Below are 18,076 nucleotides of genomic sequence, written 5' to 3'. Positions count from 1 at the left end.
GTAGCGTAAAAACATCCAACGAATTCCCCCCCACTCGCCCCCAGCACGGCGCGTTCTCCATATCCCCCCTCTTTTGGTGTAATAATAATGATGATGATAATTATATTATATATTCGCCGAAATGATAAAGTAACATTAATTGCGCACATATATTTATAAATTTATTATTATCGAATATAGTCAAGTCGTTTTATCATTCATCATCTGGTTATCCGAAGGGAAAGCTCCTGGCTCAAATTAAATCTTAGAAACGAAGTGAAGGCTGCTACTTGATCGTGTTGATAGCATTGACATTTTCATCTCGCAATTAATGTGCATATCTAAGGATTCGGATACTCATGTGCCTTTAAGATTTGTCTGATACGATTACTATTAAGAGACTTCTACATATCGTGAGACTATTCGAAAATCTCGTCGGTTAATAAAACTTATGATTTATAATAAGAAACTTTTGCAAAATTAATTTTTTCATTACATTGGGAATTCACTGACTGGCAACCAACGGGTGGCAAAATTAGCTTCCGTGAAGAGGCATCCATTGGAAGGAGAAATCTGTACGGATCATTGACGTCGGTATTCACCTCGTGAATCTCGTGAGACATTTTCTGTTTAAACTGGGAGAAGAGATATATCGATATTCTCATTTTCGCATTCACTGAGATTCATTGTCAGATGACGCCACAAAGGATACCGCATGTACGGATTTAGATAACTCGAGAATCGCGTGCACTTAGACGCGCGTGTGGAAGGCAGCCCGGCCGCGGTCGGGATTCCGGCAAGGCGGGGGGCTCGTGAGGTGGGGAGTGAGGCGCGTGGGGTTAACGAGAGGAGGGAGTGAATGATTTTGGGCTACGCTACCTACTAATGCTCCACTTGTCATGCGACCAGAATGAGTTCAATACGCACACACTCTCCCTCTCCCTCTCCCTCTCCCTCTCTTGCCATATTAACCTGTGCTTTGCTTATGTATGTGACCATGTGTGTATATAAACCCTACCATCAACCTCTTATTTCCTCATCACCACCACCATTTAAATGCCTTTGACAGCCCAAAGAGAGAAGAAAGGCAGAGGAAGAGGGAGAGGGAGAGCAAGGAGAGGGAGAGCAAGGGCATCTCAACCATTTTGAGAGGCCTCTGCTTTTTCTTTAGCAGCTCTTCATCAACTCGACTCATTCTTCCATTTAGATACCATATTCTTCCGTTTTTTATATTGAGAAGCGATGGCTTTTCCAAAAATCCATCTTTCTGCAGCATTTACCTTCGGGGTCCTAGGTAACATTTGTGCTCTCATGTTGTTATTGCTTGTGTTCTATTACTCTTGCATACGCATAAATACTCAAGTGTGCTTGTTCTTGATCCGAATAAGAAAAATGATTTCAAAGAGTTTCATTTCCAGGCATTCTCTTCGCTCTTTGCGTCCATATTCAGCTATATATATATAGTTTTCCAAATTTTTATGTCTTTCCACATAGCGATTCACATTTTTTGTACGAAAGAGGATTCTTTTTGACTCCGGGAACTTTAGCAAAATTTGCTCCATATAGATGCCTATCTTCATTTTTTTTTTCCTGTTTCTCTAATTAAGACTAATAATAAGATCTTTAGTTAGCGAGTAGGTACGAGGCTGTACATTGGCAGCAACCTAGTCATGCTAACCAAACTAATCAATTCTTTTTTTTTCCATTTTTGCTACATGAGTTATATATGAAGCTAAATGGAACTAATCAATCGAACGTATAGATTATATATCTCACTGTATGTATGTGTTGATCCCACTGACATATATACTACATCACCTTCCCATCAGGCATCTAATTGCTGAATCTAATGATTTGATTTACTTATTTTTTCTGTAAAGCTAATGACGTTTGTACGTTTTTTCCTTTGTCATTTAGGCAACATCATCTCGTTTATGGTCTACATGGCTCCAATGTAAGTAGTTGCCACAAGAAATGGCATTTCTCTTATGGCCAGCTTTCTTCATTAGAAGTACGATGATATCTTGATGGCATCTTAACTGAAATTTCATGGCTTTGGATTGCAGCCCAACCTTCTATAGAATATGGAGGAAGAAATCGACGGAGGGCTTCGAATCAATCCCGTACCTGGTGACATTGTTCAGCTCCATGCTCTGGTTGTACTACGCGTTGCTCAAAGGGGATGCTGCCCTCCTCATGACCATCAATTCCTTCGGATGCGTCATAGAGATGATCTACATCATCATTTTCCTTAGTTACGCACCCAGAGATGCTAGGGTAAGTAATTAAACTTTTTGCGATTATTCGGGGTGTTGTAACACCACTTTCCTAGCTATTGATATATAAGCATTAACCTAACGTTATGAGCATTGGAACTATTTGCAGAAATTGACCATCAAGTACTTTATCTACATGAACTTGGGGGCGTTCTTCATTCTAACTCTCATCACCCGCTACGCCGTGCCTGCACACCTGCGCGTTATGGTCTACGGGTGGATCTGTGTTGCTGTTTCGGTGTGTGTTTTCGCATCTCCTCTGAGCATTGTGGTAAGCAACATATATTGGCACATATATACATGTGTGTGTGTATATATATATATATATTTATGTATATGCATTTATTTCGCATGAATTTATAGAGGTTTATCGAGAAAATGAATTAACTCTTCATGTGATGATGACTGATCATTTTTTCCTTCGTGCAGAGGCAAGTTCTCAAGACCAAGAGTGTTGAATTCATGCCATTCAACTTGTCCTTGTTCCTCACCTTGGGTGCAATTATGTGGTTTGGCTATGGTCTCTTCAGCCATGACATATGTATTTACGTAAGTCATGATTCTTTACTTAATTTATTATATAAAATATGGAAAATGTCACTTCTGCCCTTCCAATCAAGAACTATCTTTATCAGCATAAATATCAATTCAATGATGACATATCGTGGGGCCCGGCCTTATAATCAATGCCAACCTATACAGTTAGTAAAATGGTGCTCCAAAATGACGTGTAATTCTATTTGAAACATCTCTTTTCCTATTCTTGGATCAGATATTGTTTATGTTCCTATGACGCATCAGCCATTTGATTAGACTGTTAACATTGTCGGGGCTTATCGTCCGTGCAGATTCCCAACATCGTAGGCTTCTTCCTAGGAGTCCTTCAGATGGCTCTCTACTTAAAATACCGCAACACCAGAAAGGTGATCCTTGATGAAAAGCTGCCAGAACACGTCCGAGAGATTGTTATGCTGAGCGCTCTAGGAGCAAGCGAGGTCTACCCGGTCAACATTTCCCCGGCTTCATCAGTCACTGTGGATGGTATCGGTGCTACTGAACATCAGAAGGAGCATGAGGCTGCAAAGGAGTCGGACAAGGATGAGAAAACAACTGGGAAAGAAGATGCAGATGTGGAGAAGAATGGTGACCTCGGACCAAATACTGGAGAATCTGCAGTTTGAATAATCTCCCAACTGATCATCGATCGAGCTCGTATCATCCTACCTCCCGGGCATCGATTGAAGTGTTAATAGGTCTAGAATGAGCCTTCACTGCTCCAACACTTAAAAAGAGATGTATCATTCGCTCTCTCCTCCCCCCATGTACCCATCTCTCTCTTCTCTCTGTCTCCCGCTTTGGCTTAAAGAAATGATATTCCATATAAATTCGGTCCCCCTTCACCTCTCGATTTAGAAGTCGACTCGGATCCGAAAACATAGATGTTTCTAAGGTTTTTGCCGTCCAATGGGCATATACAGCTGTTGGATAACAAACTCCATGTGATGGAATTCTGCACAGGTAGGATATTGAGTCCATTTGATTGCATCTAACAAATGTTTGGAGCCCAACAGTCAAGACTGGGCCACAGGTAAGCCCAACAAAACTTGACCGTAAAACTATCCGTTACATCCAGCCGGAGAGTCGAATTCCGGACAGCTGGCATCTTCAGGTCGATATCGGGTTTCGCAAATCCGAGAACAAAAATGTTAAATAAGACAGACTATGCTTCTCAAAGACAAGCATAAGGTAACAGGTATGGTGTTCTGATCAACTGTTTCTGATGAGTGAAGTTCCCTTAACATATGTACAATCAGCAGAGGTGGCCGCAGAAGCATATGCATTTGCCTTTTGCCTTTTGCCTTTTGTCTCCTCAAAATTTTCAATTGGGACTCATCTAATGTACTCTGAAACAAAACGATATAATCGCGCATATTCTTCATCACAAAAACTGACCATTCAACCTGTCGAGGCTCCCCTGTGCGCTCTGCCGCCTCTTCTCCCTCCAGTTTTCTCCCCACATCTTTGCTTCTGCAACAACTCGTTCCCTCTCTGCATCCCTGTTCGAGTTCAAGATCTTCCCCGTCTCCCTTGGAGAATCTTCCTTCTCTGACCCTTCAAAGTCCCATCTCCGTCCTGATCCTCCCAATTCCTCGTTCCTCAGGATCCTTCCGCTACCCCTCCCGTCATTTGAGCCCAACCCTCCTCTGTGCCCGGAGGGCGCAGTGGAATCATACAACCGGTTTGCCAGATAAGAGAGGGCAGTCACCACATCCCCGATGAGAGGACGAGCGGCTGCCTGTTCCTGTATGCACATTGAGGCCACAGCAAGCGCTTGGTAGAGCCCACGCATCGGATACCTCCCCTGAAGCCTTGGGTCAGCAAGTTTGGAGAATTTCTTGCGATCGTTAAATAATGGGCGTGCCTGCATAGAAGAATCAAATGGGAGACCAGTTAACATGGTGGCAGGTTGACAGCTACGACGGAAAGAATGATCGTGATTGCAACATGTGGAATCTGATTATATGGGAGGCAGAGGAGTGGGCTTGGAGACTTGTATTCTGAGTTTGGCACCATGTGCTAATACCGGGAGTCCATCTATGCAATTGAACTGTCAGGTGCTTCGGCAGTTTGTCCCAAAACGATCACTAAAGAGAGTGTACATAACTAACGAAACTGGATAGGATAGGTTACCCAAGTGACTAGGTTCTGCTCTCCATGGGGACGGCTACTGTCAATGGCTCGCCTTCCTGTGATCAGCTCTAAGAAGACAACCCCGAAACTGTATACATCAGACTTGACAGTTAATTGCCCTGTCATGGCATACTCAGGGGCGCAGTACCCATAAGTTCCCATCACTCGCGTGGAGACATGGGATTTGTCTCCGACCGGCCCCAGCTTTGCTAGCCCGAAATCAGAGAGTTTCGGAAAGTATCCCTCGTCGAGCAATATGTTGGATGACTTGAAGTCCCGATAAATGACTGGTGGGTTCGCCTTATCATGGAGGTACTCCAAGCCTTTCGCTGCTCCCGCTGCAATCTTCATTCGTGTGTTCCAGTCTAGCGGTTCCTTGTCAGGGGGAAGATCTGCACAAAGTACAAACGACTCAGAACAGAGTGTTGAAACTCGAGTTTCCTCGTGCGAATGCTGGAGACATCACAAACTTCAATGTTATATAAGGTGAAAATTTCATTAGAAGGCAACATGGATTATTACCAAAGAGGTGATATTCCAATGATCCCAAGGGCATGAACTCATAGACGAGAAGTCGTTGGTCCCCGTCAGCACAGTAACCAATCAGATTCACGAGATTCGGGTGGTGCAGGAGGCTTAACATGAGGACCTCCACCAGGAATTCCCTGTTACCCTGAAGACCATTCCGATCCAGCTGTTTGACTGCAACAACCTGCAGAATGGAACAACATGATCAAATGATATTCCCTATAGACAAAATCCATTTTCCAAGTAAATTGCTTTCAGTTAGTTTACTCGGTCTATTCAAACATGGATAAGCTCTACATCTCATATTTCAGCAAACTCTTTAGGCCGCTCAAAATGAATGCAACCTAATTTATAACCTGTCCTGTGCTCTCGAGCCTCCCCTTGTAAACTGGACCAAAACCCCCCTCTCCCAAGAAGGATTCAGACTGGAAATTCTTCGTTGCAGCTGCAAGCTCTTTAAAAGTAAAAGTTTGGGCAGCGATGTGAGCACCGGGCCCATCCTTACTGCCTATTACTTCCCTTTTGGACCCTGCATTGCTTCTCGTTCGGAGTCTTTCCGCTCCTGGTTATCCATAAATCAATAAAAAAACAAGATCATTTCCACAATCACCCAAAAACAAAGTCGCAACCTCATGTCAAAGTCAAATACACAAATTGAGCTAAGAAACATCAAAAATTGAACGCAGCACAATGTTATTGAATCGGGACATGACCAGTCCATTAACAGCTGTAGTTACTCTAGATAGCAAACCTGAGAACAGCTAACTCCATTGATTTGACAAGTGAATAAATATGAGCTTCAACCCAACTAACTTAGTCCAGCAATCTAAACATGATAACTTGAACAACCAATTTCTAGCTATCAAAATAGTTATCCACTTCGATCAAAACGATCTGCATCAAACAAAGTCTCCGGTTTCAATCTCGGGGACACTCAAATTCTCCCCTCAGTTCCATTCTCAAATACTCCCGCTCGATCGTCTCCAGATAAATTCACCCAGCTATAATAAAACAGCAGAACACTCTTTATACGAACTCTACGAAATTCAGCATACATGATCATAGATTGAGCAAACCGTGATAGCACCAATCAGCACCAGAAACTTATTAAACAAAAAAAAAATCCCATAAGAAAGGAAAACTCACCGGAAGGCAATCGAGAAATGGTGGAAGGGATAGTGGGGAGGTGCTGCTTCCGATCAAGGGCAGCTATCTTTTCCGTGTTGAGCTTCTCGTCCTCTCCGGAATCGAAACAAGAGAAGCAACCCATCTTCCTTGTTTTCTACACCGGGCGATCAAGGACTGATCTTTACTTGCAAACCACTCAATCCGCACGAAGCCCTCTTCAGGCACATCTGATGAGCTGAAGCTGGTGGGCTGAGAATCTCCTCCCGCTCACGATCAACAGCTCATCGGACCCCGGCGAGGAAGAAAGCAGGGCAAATAAGAGGAATGAATGAATGAAAGAAAGAACAGTGAGAGGGGAGAGGTGGAAAGGTGGAGGGACAAGAATATGAGGGGGGGTTGATTGGTAAATTGGACAGCCGGCTTTTGGGTTTTGTCGGGAGCTTCGTCTCTCTCTCTCTCTCTCTATATATATATATATATATATATATGCGTGTGTGTTGCTGAATAATTCGTGATTTTATTCATAAACGAGAGGGCATCATTACAAGGGAAGCCTTCGAACAGGCGAGGTCATCAAAATTTGCCATGAAGCAAAGATGACTCAGCTCATGCGCGGGTTTGTTTCCCGTTCGAGGAACCAAATAATAGAGCCATTCCGAGAAAAGACTAAAGGAAGCCATAATATCTAAAACGAGATTCAAAACATCCCAATGGATTGTAGAGGACTTTAAAATCATATTAACTAAGAGTTGGGAATCATTTTGCCGCCAAACTTTTGGACCATCCATGTTGCTGAGCCAATAACAAAGCCAATGGCATTCCATGGCCTTCAGCCGGCAGTGCTGTGGTCACACATTCAAAGGCACGCCAAGCCTTAATGGTAGAGCCACTGCTGTCTTATGCGATCTCTGCCACGCATGCTTTATCCGTGCTCTAAGAGAGCATGATCCAATCAGTTCCAGGGAGTTCTGTAAGAACGCGAGTGGCTCTTTTGCTATTGGTGCCCCGCTGGTTGTGTCTCCGTTGAACAGACCCGTCACTGCTGCTGTCTTCCCGAGCCTGTTGGAGCTGAGTAGGTCTTCCTTGGGTGTGCTCCTTGAAGGCTTTGGAGAATTGAGATAAGAACTTTGGAAGATCAGCATTGGCCCCTACGTAGATACAGTCATTTCTTAGTTTCCAAAGATGATAAAGTAGTAGAGTACCATACAGAGTAAAGCAAGCAAGCTCGATATTATTCAAAAGTAATTGACTGGGAGGGGAGATTAGGAACTGAACAATATCGAGATTAGAAGAGTTAGGGAAATTATCAGAGATCAGATGCCATGGTGATTCTTTCCAAATAACTCAGACAATCATCGAAACCAGATTGGCAAAGCGGGCAATGGGCTCCGTCTTGCCTAAACCAGGGGAGGCATTCACATATGAGTCTTCAAAGATGGATTTTGAGTTTTCCATGGATTTTTAAGCCCTGAAGGCTTTTCCACGGAAAGTTAAAAGTGTTGTCAAACCTGTGCTTTTGATCTAAAACATAGAGGGATTTTACCGTGCGCTCTCCGGAAGCAAAAGGTGTCCATACTACCTTATCCTCATAGTCCTCTTTTGGCAAGTGAATTTTGAGAATGTTGTCAACAGTGCCAGCATCAAAAAGGTTCGAGATCAGTGGAGCATTCCACTATTTGAGGTGAAAGAGCAAGAGATCTAAAACCGTAAGGTGTTGCTTGGAATGGATGTCGATGTCATGTGTTGGGGTGGGCTTAAAGTGCAAGTTACCTAGGATCCAGGGATCGTGCCAGGCCAGGGTAGAATCACCCCTGCCTATGGATACACAAGAGCCTACCTTAAGCATATCCTTACACCACTGTAAGCCTTTCCGGGTTGCAGAAGGTTTGGAAATTGGTTTATTTGACCCAAAGAGGAATTTCCCATACTTAGCTTTCAATGCTTTCATAGCTAAATTGTCTGTTTTTGATATAAGGGCCCACGCAATTTTCGAAAGTATTGCTTTGTTTGAATACTCTACTCGTTGGAATCCCAGTACTCCGGAGGATTTCGGTTGGCATAAGAGGTCCCAGCTTCCAGGTGCAAAGTAAGTGTCTGTGTCTTGTTATTGCCCCCACCAAAATCTTCTTGTGGACTGATTCAATCTGTGTAATATTGATTTTGGGAGGCGAAATAGAGACATAGAGTATAGCGGAGTGCTGTAATTCCCTGAATTCACCAAAGTGGCTCGTCCCACTCAAGATAGGTTTTTGGCCTTCCAAGCTGCTAGTCTACCTTTGATTTTATCAATAAGAAATTGGAAGGATTCCTTTCTTTTCTTTTTTACGAAGAGGGGCTTTCCAAGATAGTGTGAGTCTTGCTTGAGCTGTTTCATTCATATAAGATCCTTGATAATCCTCCGTTGCGGTGCTTGGACATTCTTGGAGAATAAGATTCTTGCCTTGGAGAAATTGATTTGTTGGTCAAACCATTGAGAAAATTTCTCCCATATATTTTTTAAGCGCTCTATATCCGAAATGGTTGCCCTTGAGAAGAGTAAGGAGATCGTTGGCAAACATAAGATGCAACATAAAGGGGCCCCCATGGCTTATCTGAATGCCCTTTATATGTCGGCTTTCCTCTGCCCTATATAGGAGTCTCGAAAGGATTTCTATGGAGATTATAAAGATGTACGGGGATATTGGATCTCCTTGTCGGATCTCTCTCTGGGGCTTGGAGTGGCTATGCGGTGATCCATTCAAGAGGATGGAGAACGTGGGCGTTGAGATGCATTGATGGATCCAGCTCCTTTTGCCTTCTTTCCTTGCCCATCAAGAACGAACTTCGGGTGAAAATCAAGGTTGGTGAGAACCGTGATGATAAAGTTCCATTATAATCTATCAAACGCTTTAGGAAAATCGATCTTCAAAACCTGGTGTGTTTCATCGAGTGCAGGATTTCTTGCGCCAGCATTTCATTCTCATTGATCCATCGACCTTCAATAATGGCCGTCTGGTTAGGAGATACTATTTTCTGGAGTAGCGGCTTCAGCCTTTCCGCGATGATTTTGGAGATGACCTTATGCCGTACATTACAGAGACTGATTGGTATGAAATCCTTGAATGAGGATGCTCTTTGTGACTTGGGGATAAGCTTTATGAATGTATTGTTCCATTCTCTCGAGATGAGACCGGTTGAGAAGAATTGTTGGACAAACTCAATGAGTAACGGAGAGACGACCTCTTGGTATTGCTTGTAGAAGAGTGAGGGCAATCCATCGAGTCCCAGGGCTTTTAAGCTTGGAATATTACCAAGAACCGATTAAAATGCTTGTACATGAGAATTTGTGAATCTATTGTGGGTCAATTTTCCACTTTCGGACATTTTTCATTGGATGTTATACATTCAAATTATTAAATAAGACTCGCACAATATTTGCTTCACTGTTCCTCCCTTAACTCTTTCTCTTTTACACTCACCCAACCGGCCAACCCCAACTTGCACAACCAATTGCGATACAGTCGATCTGTCCTCTACTTTCTCACCCTTCTTTGACTCAAGTCTACACATATGCTACGTATATTTATATAGTCATTAGTGCAGCGGCATAAGTAGTCAACTTGAAATGGAAAGGTTTGGAAATGGAAAGGTTTGGAGATTTGATATTCATCAATGAAATTATCGCGTATTTCCTTGTCACGCATTTTTCTTTATTTCGCTTTCCACCTGAGTCCATAAACTTTCCTTTTGAATTAAAAGTTTCCTTGTGATGCTTTTTACCGATCACCTTGTGAATTATGATGACGATGAAAAGGCTAATTTCATTTTGCACCTAGTAGTTACACGGTGGCCCCGAAATCTACCATACAGTTTAAGTTGTTTCAGAAGATCGGTCGGATTTAAACTCTCATCCTGCCATGTACCGGTGATTCGTTCGTCTTTTGGTTGGGAATCATGTCCCGTGCTGCGAATGTGAAGGTGTGGGTGAAGCGGGAATAGAAAATCCTTCGTGGACGTGCTTGAAAAATGAAATGCTCAATGAGTTGTCGTTGAAAAAGACTTAACGGCCTACTGATTCTCTTTCCTAGAATGATCGAGGCATCCGCACCTCATGAGACTCTTGGCATATGACACCTATGCTCTTCGAATAGGATGATGTATCATTGTCCCTTTGTGAAACAGATGCTAAGTGAACTTTCTAGCTAATAGCCTCAAACCTTTAAAGTAACATGAGCCGTGTATAAACAAAAATCCACATCCGATTAACTAAAGTTGTTGGGCCATTTTGGAACGGCTTATAACTAGAGGGCATTATTCATTAAAAAAAAAAACTAGAGGGCATTTTCAGAATCACAACCGAAAATCCAAAAGATTTTAACCCCATGCTATGTTAATCCAAAAGAGATTCTTCGGTAATCCAATGAAATTAACCCACGATGTATCGATTAGTCGTCATAATTGTTAATTGTAATATTTTATTGATTCTTTCTCTTGATATTATTGTAAGGTAAAACCATTTAAGATATTTGTGTCGTTCCTAATTTTTTTTTAACGTAATAAAAATCTCATTAGATTTATTCCGGTGCGGTAATAAAAGACGAAAGGGGCTTGATTTGGTTTCCATGTCATCTCTTATCTTTTCCACTTTTTAGCAAATTTACAATATGTAATGCTCTTTGTGATGGCCCATAGAGCAGTAGCCTACTGAATTTGGAAACGAAAAAATGAATATTTTCGTATAGAGAATCTAAAATATTTTTTCCCCTTAGAATTTGCGTGAAGAGACCCAGAAAATTTGTTCATTTCACGACCAAAAATGTTCGAACTAAAAAGGCAGAACAAAGATTGAATCAATTAATTACCAAAAAAAAAATTCAAATGGTATTTGCCTTTATCTAATGATATTAAATCAAACAGAAAAATATGAAATTATTCATGTGGATAAATCCAAAGAGGGTATCTCCTTTTTTTGGCAGTTCTCCAAGAGGGTATCAATAGAATTGATTTTTTTGTACTTTCCTTGAGATTTTATTCAATTGTTGGATCAGAAAACCTTCTTCTTTAAAATATAGCATAGTCCAATTCCTAATGTAATGGGATATTTATCTTAAATAAAATAGATAGATAGGCACCGTCTAAATACTTGGCGTGCTTGATGTTCAATTTTCAAACTCCTCGTTATATTCTTGCAGCGAGAATTCGTAGTGTACGTCAGTCCTCCAATCGCATTTATATGATGTAACAATTATTACTAACTGCAGCTATAAAATTATTATTGTCGATCAAATTAAAATTTTATGTGTATGGCCAGGTTTGACTTTCGGTTGACATGATGAAATTCAACGCATTTATCATCTCCTCCAATCACTTACTTATGAATTGGAAGATGCCTCATAGGCCGTTTATAGACAAACAGCAACTCTACATGGGGAGGTTGGTTGGGATTGGGAGTGTTTCCATTTTTTCATCTTTAAAATTATTTTCTGATTTTTTAATTGTTTAAAATAGTTTTTAGAATTTTGGACTTTTATGGGAAAAAAAAAGTTTTCCAAAGTTCATTTTCAACATATAGATAAAAAATTAAAATACCAAAGTGGGCAGCCACCCAAAAGAAAATTATGGTAAATAATTGACAAGTTTCACTTTATATGACATTTGAAACTTTCGAATTACATTGTCAAATTGGGATTGGTCTCGACATCTCGTGGTCTTACCATCAAACAAAAATTAAGAATGCGGGATTCTTTTGATTTTTTCATTTATTGGCAATCGGAATCCATATCATAACTTTTTCCCCACATTATCAAATCTTTTTCCTATTTGAAGAAAATATTCTCTCTAGAAATCTAGAGAGGGGTTGAGTTGGTGTTGTTGGTCAACCACCTCTTTAGCATTTTCTATAGCTATCTCATCATAAAAGGATTTCATAATCCAAGAGATCCCTAATTTTGATTAATCAGTCAGTCCATTGGAAATTAAATGGATATCCTCTAGCATATACTATACCCATTATATATCTTTAATTTTTAATATATCTCGACGCGGCTTAGCTTTATCGGAATTTATTCTCTGCCTATACATCGCAATAAGCTGCCAATTAAGGGTCTCATAAATATGATATATGAATTCAAAATAAATCCCGCTAATGTCTGTTAAAATTTGAATATTGTTTTCCGAGAAAAGAAATAAACAGATAGTTTTTGTTTAGCCCATTAATTATGACACATTAAAAAACACTGAGGAAAAGTACATTATGCACTATGGAGAGATACAAAGATAGATGCCAGGAACACCCCCCCTTCCTTCTTTCATGTGATTCGCCAAAAAAGAAAGGGAACGTGAAAAAAAATGAGGACCATTCACTGCGTAATTTTCCAATTTGAGAGAGTGGAAGAAAAAAAGGTGAAAAGGCATCAACGGCCATGTCCAAATTGACTTTCTTCGGAGACATTCACATAAAAGGTAAAGGAAAAAATCGAACTAGCGAAGACTAAAATGACCATACGAGGAAAAATTAAAGATAGTCGATCGACTCACTGTATGTCTGTAAACAAGTCAATGCATGCGCATACGTATGTCGTAATGGTCACAAAATGTTGACATTGAAATGATGATGATAATATATATAAATATATACACGTACATAAACTCCTGCATGTAAACACGTTCATGGTATGTTTGGCCTTGGCAATGAGGTTATAATATTATGTGATGCACCGGCAATTACCTTCACTAAAGCATGTTATTAATTTCTAGTAGGAATATATTGGCGATGCTTCACAATGAAATGTAATATAAGAAAAATAAAATTACAGTTAATATTTATTATTTAATTTAAATTTTTGAAGAAACAATCGAGTTCACGGGTAAATTAATTTCGACAGTTAGAGTTAGTTGATTGATAGAAACCTAAAAGAGTAACCCATAACTGCACTATCACACAGCTAAAAATAACCATCTTACTATATGTATTTGGTAGCTCCAAGATCTCCATTTCAAATTTATTTTATGCATTTGTGTCAAAATATTTACTAAAAGTGTATTTTTTTACATGATCTTGAAGGACACCCACTTCTATAAATCAATAATCTGAACATTACGTAGTGGTAGACAACTACGTAAAAGTAAAATTACTACACCACCACTCCATAAAAGAGAGTGAATAAATTAAAAAGAAAATACCAACCGAAGAGTCCAATAAGAATATAGTATAGTGGACATTAGGCCTATCATTTGATGATTTGATTTACATATTACATACATAAATATATGTATACACACACACATACATTATATTCCCTGTCTTCTCGTTTTCCACCACTACATCCATTGACAACAAGAAAGCCGTTCAATGGGAATTATTGCAAGAGGAGTCATCATAGTTCCATTGAATATCTTTAGCATCCATCTTGCCTTAATTAGTGTCTTCGGCCATTCTTGAGATTTCGCAATGTGCGCTCGGAATTTCTTATAGTAAAGCTGCACTATACACTACACGAACAAAGTACGCCACTGATAGTCAATATATCCATAGTTGTTCAGTTCCTTGTAGGCTTACATCAATCTCCTCAAGCTAACATGGTAAAATGACTATAGAAAGATCAACGGGAGACCGGGCTTCTATGAATTTTTTACATGCTGCATATGACATACATTTTGGCGAGGCCTAACGAAAAATAAAGTCAGAACGAAAGGAGCAAACGATTTAATTTCAAACTGTATATGCTTAATTCATCGAAGCTTTTTTCTCTCCCTGTTTTTTTTCTTTAAATTCAAGACTACCAAGAATGCCCGGTTTATTGGTTAAGGCTAATTCTCTATCAAGTATGGACTTGACCTTTAACTATGATTTCGAAGCATTTATTATCCCACGATTTTTTCGGGCTAAAGTTAGCCTGCAAGACTTTGAGGGCTTTGTTGTTACAAATGGGCCTATTGTTTATGCATTGATTCAAGCCCAATAAAGAAAACCTTAACACCCTGTTTGATTTTAGGATTTGATTTTAAAATTTTAATTTTAATTTTAACTCTACTCACCACACAACAAAAATCAACTATTCCAATTTAAAAAAGTAGACCCCATATACAAATACACATACAACTCCATTATACTCAATTCAATTTTTAATACTAATTTTCTCAACTATTCATTACTTTTTCAACAATTCAACAATAACATCATTACACAATCATCACTTTTTCTTAACTAGTCATTACTTTTTCATACTTTTTCTCATAATTCAAGAACACAATCACTATAACCCAATTAAAATCAAAATTCAACTCTACTTGACTCTAAAACCAAATACATTAAAATTTCTTTCTTTCATTCAAATAAAATCTGTAATTTTTTTTTCAGTTGCAAGAGAAATCTATGAATCTAATACAACAAAATAAAAATCTAATAACTAATAAAGAAGAACAAATATTCCTACCGAATATCATACCTAGAAAACTTATTGGTTACCATATGAAAGCGCCTCTCTTTCATTAAAATCTCTACAATTTTAAAAAATTGGAGAGAGAGAAGCGATGAATAGCATAGGGGCGTGGTGATAGGGTAAAAGATAAGGATTAGGATTAGGAAGGAGGTCAGGGTCAGGTCAGGGCCCTCAACTTCCGCCGGTGAACGCCGCATCCCCGAGGACGCGCCGACCAACTTTCCTGTCGTCCCCTCCCCTTCCCCAACTTCTTCACCTTATTCTCTGCGAAAATCTGCCCACTTTGTCTACCCCAACCCACCCACTTCTTTTATGTTTTATGGAAAAAGTACATATATATATATATATATATTATATCATACATCTTCGTGCTATTGCCCTAATATGATTAATAATCAATCACGTGCAGAAAATGTTTTTTTTACTTCGATCGGGTATAAGAGACGACGGATTACAACAGAAGTCGGCTAAACATCGACGCATCACCACGTTAATAATTCATCAATGAGACAGCCGTCTCGAGCATGTTGATGTCGGTTGAGCATTTTATGGCCTCATTCCCCAATAGTAGAATCGGCAACGTATGCACAATAACCTTTTCCTTCTCCATTCCACATTGATGTGGATGACCCGACTGCAATATCAATATACAGAGAAATTCCAACAATCGGTTCCGACGCAAACCGTGCTTGGCAATATACTTTTTGGGTGAGAGGGAACGCTGCGATGTGATTGATAGAATTCACAATTGCATCAGAAATTAAAATAAGAGGTTTGGCATGTTATTATGACCATAATTAAAGAATGGGGCAGTAGCATACATAATTACGCCTTCTCTTTTTGTTCTTGTGGGGTGCGTCGATGCTTCTATAGAATTAACTGGCCTTGTGTTCCGACTTCAAAGTGGCCACGCTGAGAGCCCTTTACTTAAAATCATTCAAGTGTGTAAAATCATCGCGCAAGTTCGTACGCAGCTAAAAAATTAACTAGAAGATTCATAACCCAATCACTTCTATAGAGGGTTCGGGATCAGATAAGTTCTTACTCGGCGACTGACTGTTCGCAACCTTGATATCTTTTCAATCCTTCGCTGGATATGAACGTAAACGAATACGGCGGTCAGCAAGCTCACCTCGATGATGTTCCGAAATCTAAGACAGAATAAAGTGAGAACAGAGTCAAATCCTTACTGGGTAAAGATGTATTTCCACGTACAAACATTGATGCAGAGGTAAACGAAAATGGAAAAGGAAAATAGATGTGATCAGAATGGCATGCATCTGCTGGGGACTGGACTTAATTAGCTTTCCACGTCCCCGAGGCATAAATGCATGGAAGAAGGGAGGGGGGCGCATGCCTAATAGATTTTGAAGGTCAAATTCGACAGGTCCAAGGACCGTTGGTCATCATGGTGTTCGGTTCTTCTTTTTGCCCTTCTTCTCAAACAAAGAAAGAAAATCACCATCACCAAACCAAAACATCCATCTGAAAAAGCTAAAAGCCCAACATGCATCCCGTAAGAGTCACGTCATAATCCAATCCCAAAAAGAACCGCTTAAATAATAATAATAATAAGATAAAAAAACAAAATCCATTTCTATCTTCTATTGATTTCCCCCCCCCCCCCCCCCCTTTTTATTTTTATTTTTATTTCTAGCTTTTGAGACTTGCTAGACTAGAAGACATTTATTATCCCTATGAGTAAACGCCCACTTTTTCGTGGACATCTAAGATGTGCATACGCATGCATGACTAGGTCAGCAGTTTAATATCCCCCGAAAAATCGACTGTTGATCCAGCCCATTAATTATCTCTAATGAGCAGTGGCATTATCTAATACAGTGCGTACTATAGACCATCATGTTATTATATATCCTCAACAAGTCCGATATCCCAACTCCTATGAATGACTGCTATTTCAAGGATGGCAGGCAATGTACATAAAATAAACAATTTGAACTCGGGAGAGCAATGTGCATCATATATATGTATAACTAAGAATGGATTATCTTACACCAACACAAGAGTCGGAACAAGTTCGTCGTGCTTATGATTCTATTTCTCCAATTATGAAGATCTAAGAGGAGCATTTTCCAAATCCATCAATTTTTTTAATTTTTTTTCCTTGTATAAATCAATTTTATCTATCACAGTTATTATTTATTATATATATGGAACAGATTAGAATAGAATATATGAGGTGGATATTCATCCTAGAATCAACAGGTAAAACAACCAATGGGGGGCCACGGGAAGACCCGACAACAAGTACACACCCGGCCGTCTAAACGAAGAACATTCTCAGACCTCTGCCCCCTCCCTCCCTGATATAAAATTAAATCCTCGTGCACTGTAACCCATAGGACATCAAATCCCAAGGCTTTTTCCTTTATTAAAATTTTTAACTCAGAATAATATGGTACCACAAACTCCGCTCTATATAAGATTTTATTGTATAAAAAAATATAAAATTTTCACATTTTACAAATTCGCAGGTAATTTTTTCATGACTTAAAAATATATATAAATTATCAATTTGATATTAATATTAGCACGACTTTCATTTTCTTTTATAAGCGTTAACGACAACCACTGTTCGCCTAATTGGAATTGCCCATGACTACAAAGGTCTCAGGTAACCCTAATAAGGAGGATAATTCACGCCAAATGCCAATGAGACTTTCACCAACTATCTCTTTCATTTTTTTCTCGATTATTTTTTTTTAATTTAGGCAAAGTTCTTTGCCCTTATAAGGTCGTCGGCGACCTCAACTACCTCGATTAAAGGATGTGGCCATAAATTTTCGTTTAAATTAATAGTTCGTGCATTTTCTATCAAGAAAAAAGTTAGTGTTAAAATTAATAAAATATGAAAATTTTGTATTTTTTAAGTAATTAACCCCTATATATATACACAAATTAGTAAATTTTTTTCTGAATTTAGTATCGTTCAAAGTGTAAACGAAGGTTTCAAGAAAAAAGGAGACTTTATTTACAGCATAATAAGTCAAAATAACCTATAGAAAGCATTTTATGTTCAAGGTAAGCGATGAT

The 18,076-nt window shown here is 39.4% G+C and overlaps 2 protein-coding genes across 2 annotated transcripts; one reads left to right on the top strand and one right to left on the bottom strand.

The window, feature by feature from the left end:
- Positions 1-983: 983 nt before the first annotated feature.
- Positions 984-3,655, top strand: LOC116211034 (bidirectional sugar transporter N3). Its single transcript, XM_031545225.1, has 6 exons — positions 984-1,273; positions 1,897-1,933; positions 2,046-2,256; positions 2,365-2,526; positions 2,685-2,804; positions 3,104-3,655. The coding sequence occupies exons 1-6, from the start codon at positions 1,222-1,224 to the stop codon at positions 3,434-3,436; spliced, it is 915 nt and encodes a 304-aa protein (XP_031401085.1). The 5' UTR covers positions 984-1,221; the 3' UTR covers positions 3,437-3,655.
- Positions 3,656-3,945: 290 nt separating this feature from the next.
- LOC116211033 (serine/threonine-protein kinase PBS1-like) lies at positions 3,946-7,023 on the bottom strand. The gene is made up of 5 exons (XM_031545224.1): positions 6,621-7,023; positions 5,831-6,036; positions 5,469-5,658; positions 4,947-5,338; positions 3,946-4,677 (listed from the first exon to the last, which is right to left on the bottom strand). Exons 1-5 carry the CDS (start codon positions 6,742-6,744, stop codon positions 4,195-4,197), a joined length of 1,395 nt encoding a protein of 464 aa, XP_031401084.1. The 5' UTR covers positions 6,745-7,023; the 3' UTR covers positions 3,946-4,194.
- Between the last annotated feature and the right edge of the window lie 11,053 nt (positions 7,024-18,076).

Source organism: Punica granatum, chromosome 6 (genome assembly GCF_007655135.1).
Source record: "Punica granatum isolate Tunisia-2019 chromosome 6, ASM765513v2, whole genome shotgun sequence".
Classification (NCBI taxonomy): domain Eukaryota; kingdom Viridiplantae; phylum Streptophyta; class Magnoliopsida; order Myrtales; family Lythraceae; genus Punica; species Punica granatum.
This window is presented reverse-complemented; position numbering and strand designations above follow the sequence as displayed.

What these genes read in the sequence shown, in the direction of transcription:
- LOC116211034 (XM_031545225.1), top strand. Translation starts at nt 1,222, where the DNA reads ATGGCTTTTCCAAAAATCCATCTTTCTGCAGCATTTACCTTCGGGGTC. An exon ending in ATTTACCTTCGGGGTCCTAG is followed by an intron (nt 1,274 to 1,896) that starts GTAACATTTGTG and finishes TTTGTCATTTAG; the next exon opens with GCAACATCATCTCGTTTATG. An exon ending in GCCATGACATATGTATTTAC is followed by an intron (nt 2,805 to 3,103) that starts GTAAGTCATGAT and finishes TCGTCCGTGCAG; the next exon opens with ATTCCCAACATCGTAGGCTT.
- LOC116211033 (XM_031545224.1), bottom strand. Translation starts at nt 6,744, where the DNA reads ATGGGTTGCTTCTCTTGTTTCGATTCCGGAGAGGACGAGAAGCTCAAC. An exon ending in GGCTCGAGAGCACAGGACAG is followed by an intron (nt 5,659 to 5,830) that starts GTTATAAATTAG and finishes TCCATTCTGCAG; the next exon opens with GTTGTTGCAGTCAAACAGCT. An exon ending in AGCAGAACCTAGTCACTTGG is followed by an intron (nt 4,678 to 4,946) that starts GTAACCTATCCT and finishes TCTTCTATGCAG; the next exon opens with GCACGCCCATTATTTAACGA.